Source organism: Marmota flaviventris, chromosome 5 (genome assembly GCF_047511675.1).
Source record: "Marmota flaviventris isolate mMarFla1 chromosome 5, mMarFla1.hap1, whole genome shotgun sequence".
Classification (NCBI taxonomy): domain Eukaryota; kingdom Metazoa; phylum Chordata; class Mammalia; order Rodentia; family Sciuridae; genus Marmota; species Marmota flaviventris.
Genome location: NC_092502.1, coordinates 144,472,776 through 144,478,775, shown reverse-complemented (window position 1 = coordinate 144,478,775; position 6,000 = coordinate 144,472,776). Strand labels below are relative to the sequence as shown.

The window sequence follows — 6,000 nt, the reverse complement described above, 5'->3', positions numbered from 1 at the left end:
AGCCACTGTGGTTGACTTGGCCACCTGACTTTATGTAGGATTGGGTGAGCTGGTGTCCCAAACCTCTTTCTGAATTCATGTGGTTGGCTGTCAGCCAGGGAGACCTCCATAAGGAGGCCAAATTCCTCCTGAATGGAGTAAGGATGCCTGTTTCAGCCCAGAAGTGAAAAATCTTGGCTGGACTATCCTAGTAAATTCTCTAGATGCCTGGCAAGCACCCTGGTTTGTGGCATTCTCTCACAGCTTGAGCCTCAGAATAGACACTGGCCCACCACAAGCAGATTGGATAGATACCTTCCTGAGATACCACTTTTCTTTTGAGTGAACCGAGGTGGGCTAGGAAAGATGAGATTTTCAAAGTAGAAAAGCATGCGCTGACCTGCAGACTAGATGGTCTCACAGCCATTTGCCCTAGTCACCTCACTGTGCAGATGATGGGGACTTGTCCAGAGTCAAGCTAGCAAATTAGCTGGGACCATTTCTCTTTGTGTGACTTGGCAAAGAGGAAAACTGACTATTAGTTTTCAAGTGGGTGTCTTGGAAGAGGATCCTGGAGAGGTCAGTGCTGGTGAACAGTCAGAGAGAGCATTGGCCGGCCGAGCAATGTTAGAAAAAGTTAAGGAACTGGGCAGAAAAGCAGGCAGCGCGGAGCTGGGGAGGACAAGGGACTTGGGTCCCCAGTGGTTCATGATCATACTCAACATTTGCGAGGGGCTGGCCTGGGGGCCTCAGTTAGCAACTTCCTCCAGTGCGGTTCAGGGTGGATCTCCCGGGTCTCCCCTATTTGGCCCGCCTGGGCTCTGGGCTGGGCGGGAGGAGTGCGGGGGTGGGAGTCCTGGAGGAAGATGCACGGAGCTGGCTGCAGGCCGCGCGGGCGGGGTGCAAAGGCAGAGGGGTGGGGATCTGGGGTGGGCTGCGCCCTCCTGCTCCCACCCACTCCACACCCCGCCGAAAGCAGACACTGTCAGCTGATTCACTCCCCTTTCAGGAGGAGGGAGGGGAAAAAGGTACCTAGCCCCTTTCTGCTTAAAAAAAAAAAAAAAAAAAAAAAACTAAAGGGGGATCAACAGCAGCTTTGCAGCCGCTCCTTCCCCACGCCTGGACCATGCACCCCTGCATCTTCCTGCGCGGCCACAGGCGAGCCCTTGATTTTGGGAACTGAGGGCTAAAACTTTTTGACTCTCCTTCTCCCTAACAACTGAATCATGCCATGTGCCCAGAGGAGCTGGCTTGCAAACCTGTCCGTGGTGGCTCAGCTCCTTAACTTTGGGGCTCTTTGCTATGGGAGACAACCTCAGCCGGGCCCGGTTCGTTTCCCAGACCCGAGGCAAGGTCAGTGGCTTTTCTTTCTTTCCTTTTAAAACAGTGGTGGTGAGACCTGCGGAAACTTGCTCGCTCCTTTCTCCCTTCCCCCACCCGGTGGAGCTGAACCCTGCACACCGCTTTCTGCCCAGTTTAAGGAAACCTGGGCTGGGAGCTCAGTGGGTACGCTTGCCTTTCTCCGGAGCCAGCATTTGGGGGAGGAGGTAATTCCCACTGAAAAGGCGAGTGTCCCGCGCCCTTTCACACGGATGACACTGCGGTCTTTGAAAGACTCAAGAGTTAGCTGGCGACTTCTCTCTCTCTTTTGTCTTCTCTTTGCTGCTTTGTTGCAACCTCCTATTTCTCAAATTCTGAACATAAAAAAAAAAAAAAAATCCGTTTTCTAAAGAAGTTCCAACTGGGCACCGGCGGTCAGTGAAGTGTTTCTAGTTAGTCTTAAACTCCTGGTCAGGGAAGGGGAAATGTGATTCCGCCCTCCTGCTGAGCACGCTTGGCTGTGTTTTGATTTCCTGGAAAGATTTAGGGTTGTATTTTTAATATAACAGCCTTTGTGGGGGAAATTTACCTCTGAAGGGGTTCACTGTTCCGGTCCTGCCTGGCAGCTGGCTGGTTCTCCTTTTGAAGATTGTGAAATGCATGTTATAGAAACCATTGGAGGCGGTGTGCTGGGTAGTTTGTTATTTTTAAAAAATATATTTTTATTAGTTGTTGATGGACCTTTATTTTATTTATTTATATGCGGTGCTGAGAATTGAACAGTTACTCACACATGCTAGGCAAGCACTCTACCATTGAGACACAACCCCAGCCCGTAGCTTGTTATTTTTAATATTATTTTTTTTAAACCTAAAGCTTGGAGTCAGGTGGTACTGTGGCCTCTGCTCCCCCCACCCCTTTGGACTCCTAAGGTCAGAGACATTTTTTTTTTCTATTTGCTGGAGAGTTTATTGTACCTCTGGTGAAGAAAGAGCAACAGCAATGGCCTGTGTGTATCTGCCCATCTGACCACTAGCTGAAGCCTTCAGAGTGCAGGAACCTTTGCTGCACTCAGCCCCTACTTCATTGATGGGGAAGCTGAAGATTGGAGGGTTTATGAGCCCTGCTAATGGTAGAGCAAGGTTTTGAACTGGAGCCTGATTCCTACAATGCTGCAGCACTACCCCATTGAAATATTAGGAATAACACTCACCACCCCTCCCCCACCCCAAGCACTCAGTTAACATTCATTAAGTCCCGTGTTTGCTAATTGTGGTCAGGTCTTGGGAAGGATTCTTTTGCGACAAACTTTTAATTCCCAGAACCACTTGGGTGACAAACTTTGCCAGCTTGTTCAAGTTTAGGGGATGTCTAGGCTGGGTTTTCTGCCCACGTTGCAATGTTCAAATTCTGCTGGGGAACTGGACAACTGCAGCTTTGAGAGCTATCTGATGCAAGTCCCTCCCTCCCTTTGCTTTACTTGGAAGCTGGAGCCCGCAAACACTGGGGTGAGATGTCAATCAGCCAGCAGTGGCTTGTGTAAACGGTGGAGATATAATCTCCCACCCCCAAGTTTAAAATAGCAGCGCTTGTTGTTCTTTGAAAAACAGTCCCTTTGTGAAAAGTCTCTCTTCTGAGGCAGCACAAACAAAGCCTGCAAGCACTTCCCAGGGCATTTGGAGAGGATCTGGTTCAAAGACATACATTCTCCTGCACTGGTTTCAACCCCACTTGCTGCACATCTTTTTAAGGGAATTCAGCCTGGTATAGAGTGGACCCCTCAACCTTACTGGTTCCTCTCTGGAAAGTGAGAAGGGAGTCTTTTCCCTAGTCACCTGAGGATATTTAATATTGAAAATCAACATAAAGTGCTTCAGGTTTATTAGTGATGCATATGTATTTAAATTTTAAAATAATTTCTGTTTTTAAAAGGCGTTTCACCAATCTTAATTCATTAATGGATTTACAAACAGTCCACTCTTGGTGCTAAGGAGAAATTTCTAAGCAGACTTCCATTTAGAATAAAGGGGTAGAAAGAGGAGAGACTTAGGAGAAGACAGGAGAGGGTGAACTCTTCTCTATAATTATAAGGGGATTCTAAAGTTTCCAGGGAATAGGGTGACCTAGATTTTGCCCCCAAATGACATTCCATTTCCACTCTGACAACATTTTTTAATTACACTAAGATCCTGAATATGTCACCTTGCAAGCTACTTCAGAAATCATCTCACTTAACCTTCTCATCTTTATTTTTACAGATGAGAAATGGGAGGCCTAGGTGGTTAGTCGGAGTCAGGATGTATTTTTTGAGCAACTACCAAATTCCACTTCACTAGGGGGTTGAAGCAGGCAACACAGGGTCTCATAGTTGGAAACAGATCCAGATAATCCACATATTAGATAATCTTGAAGGGTCCTTCTAGTTCCCAGGGTTGACCAAAGATAAAGCAAATCCTTTCAGGGACTAGAAGCCAGAAGATTCCACTAACTCTGCTCAGTAGTTTCTCCACATCACTCATTTCTGATGTAAGAATGTACTATGACTTTTTCAAGGTTTTTTGATTCACAACGAAGTACCAAAACAAAAGGAAAAACTAACCTTGTGCATAATATATTGCCTTTGTTCTACAGCCAATAATATCCCCTTAGGTTTATTTATTTCTGTACAAATGCTCTCAGTATACAGCGGTGTTCCATTCTGATGAACCCATTGAAGTTGAAAGTATCCTAACTTGAAAATGTACTTAATGCACCAAAACCTCACCTACATCCCAGCTTAGAAACACAATATACTACCAGGTGGCTGTTTCTGCCTGTGGTTGTGATGCCTCTGGTTACAGGTGACAAGTCCCACATGTTGAAGTTTGAACATTAGAGAAGCACGCAGAGGCAAGCATATAAAGCAGGGTTTATTTAAAAAAGGGGTAACATAGACTTCTCCCAGAGGGAGGAGGGGGCCAGAGCTGGTATCCTGGTATCCCAAGAAGCAAGGGTGTTCCATCTTTTTATAAGTCTTAGACTTCCTTTGTTCTCCTGCTCTCTTCCCCTTATCTTTCTCCTTCCTGCACAGTGACTAGGTCCAGGGGATGTTTGGTGGGGTTACCAAAAGGTGGGAAACAGGTGGCTGAAGGGGCAAGGGCAGGATGCAGCAGCCCAGGACACATTAATTAACAACTTTTACTACTCAATGTAGAAGAGGCAATTCCTGGGACAGGTTACTTTAGCGACAGGTTGGAGCAGGAACAGGTTCTTGATAAGGGTGGAGGAGGGCCTCTGAAGGCATTTCAATTCCTCAGGGGACAGTCTCCGACTTCCTGGACTCGCTCAAATTGGCCTCCTTGATTTACCTATCTATACTGACTGTCTGTCTAATTCTGGCTTCAGTTGTGTGGCTGACAGGGAGTTGGGGCTTGCTGCTGCTGCTGATCATCATCAGAAAAGAGTATCATAACCAAACATCACTGGCTCTGGAAAAAAATAAAATTCAAAGTAGTTTCCACTGAATGCCTATTGCTTTTGCACCACCATGAAGCTGACCATTGAAAGTCAGGGACCCTCTACAGGGTTAACAAGGCACCAGTCATTTCCATGGTCTGTTTTGCTCTTGACAATCTCATGCAATCAACAGGGCAGGCACTTTATCCCACGTTAAAGATGTGCTCCAGGGTGCACAGGCTTGCATAAGAACAGATGGAGCCAGGCACCTGAGGCAGGAGGATCTCGAGTTCAAAGCTAGACTCAGCAAAAGTGAGGTGCTAAGCAACTCAGTGAGACCCTGTCTCTAAATAAAATAGAAAATAGGACTGGGGATGTGGCTCAGTGGTTGAGTGCCCCTGAGTTCAATCCTTGGTACCCACTCCCCCCCCAAAAAAAAAAAACCCCACAAAACAGAAGGAGTATTGCAGTGTTTCGAGACAAGAGCTATGATCATTTATTTATGCTACTTGCAAAAAAATTTTTTTGCAAGAAGCAAAGGATTCTAGATATTTTCTTAATGTAAGAAGAGACTTTGCAGTTTCATTTTGTTAATTATAGTAATCTTGTCTGGTGGGCAGATGAGTTTTCATAGGGTTGGTGGGCAAATCCAATCTTCTGTGGAGAATTCTATAACTTCGAAGGGACTAACATGATTCTCCACAACTTGTCAACATAAGTCAATATCTATAACAAAAATACAGTTGTATGGTTATGATAACCCATGGAAGATAATTATGAGAACAAACCTCTTGTTATGGGCCAGGCTACATGGACAATGACCAATCAGATTCCATTTTACACTGAGACTTCATATCACATAAGAAATGCTTCTCCCACCAGAAAGCCCCATCTCTGTACCCATTAATAGTTACCTAGCATAACATACTTGGCAACACAAAATAGCAATTCTTATACAATGTAAAATTGTTCTCTTTGCTTTCCATTTTTCTTGGGCAATGTACCTTTTCAGAGATTTATTGTCTAGATATTAGTAACCATTGTCTAGTGTGTACTGAACTAGGGTCATTTTGACCCCCTTCCCTTCTGCTTGCTTGTTGCTATGCCAACCTGGAAAGTCCTGTGGGAAATACCCATGTACCCATTGCACTGTCTTGCTAACTGCCCAATTCAACTTCTTTACCTGCTTGCTTGCAGCTTTGGCAACCCAGATATGGTTTTTGCCTTTAAATATTCTAAAATGCTCAGGCTTGGGGCTGTTCCCTC

The 6,000-nt window shown here is 45.6% G+C and overlaps 1 protein-coding gene across 3 annotated transcripts in view; it reads left to right on the top strand.

Moving 5' to 3' along the window:
* The first annotated feature begins 952 nt into the window (after window positions 1-952).
* The window catches only part of Adamts12 (ADAM metallopeptidase with thrombospondin type 1 motif 12), a 299,954-nt gene continuing 294,906 nt past the window's right edge, over window positions 953-6,000 (top strand). Inside the window, exon 1 of one of the 3 annotated variants that reach the window (XM_071612648.1) lies at window positions 953-1,007. Coding sequence is in view for 2 of the 3 variants with exons in the window: in XM_071612646.1 (XP_071468747.1) it covers window positions 1,206-1,332 (127 nt within the window). In the remaining variant the exon portion in view is untranslated. Of the gene's footprint in view, window positions 1,008-1,043; window positions 1,333-6,000 lie in introns of those variants that run through there. The other 2 variants (XM_071612646.1, XM_071612647.1) reach the window with 2 other exon arrangements.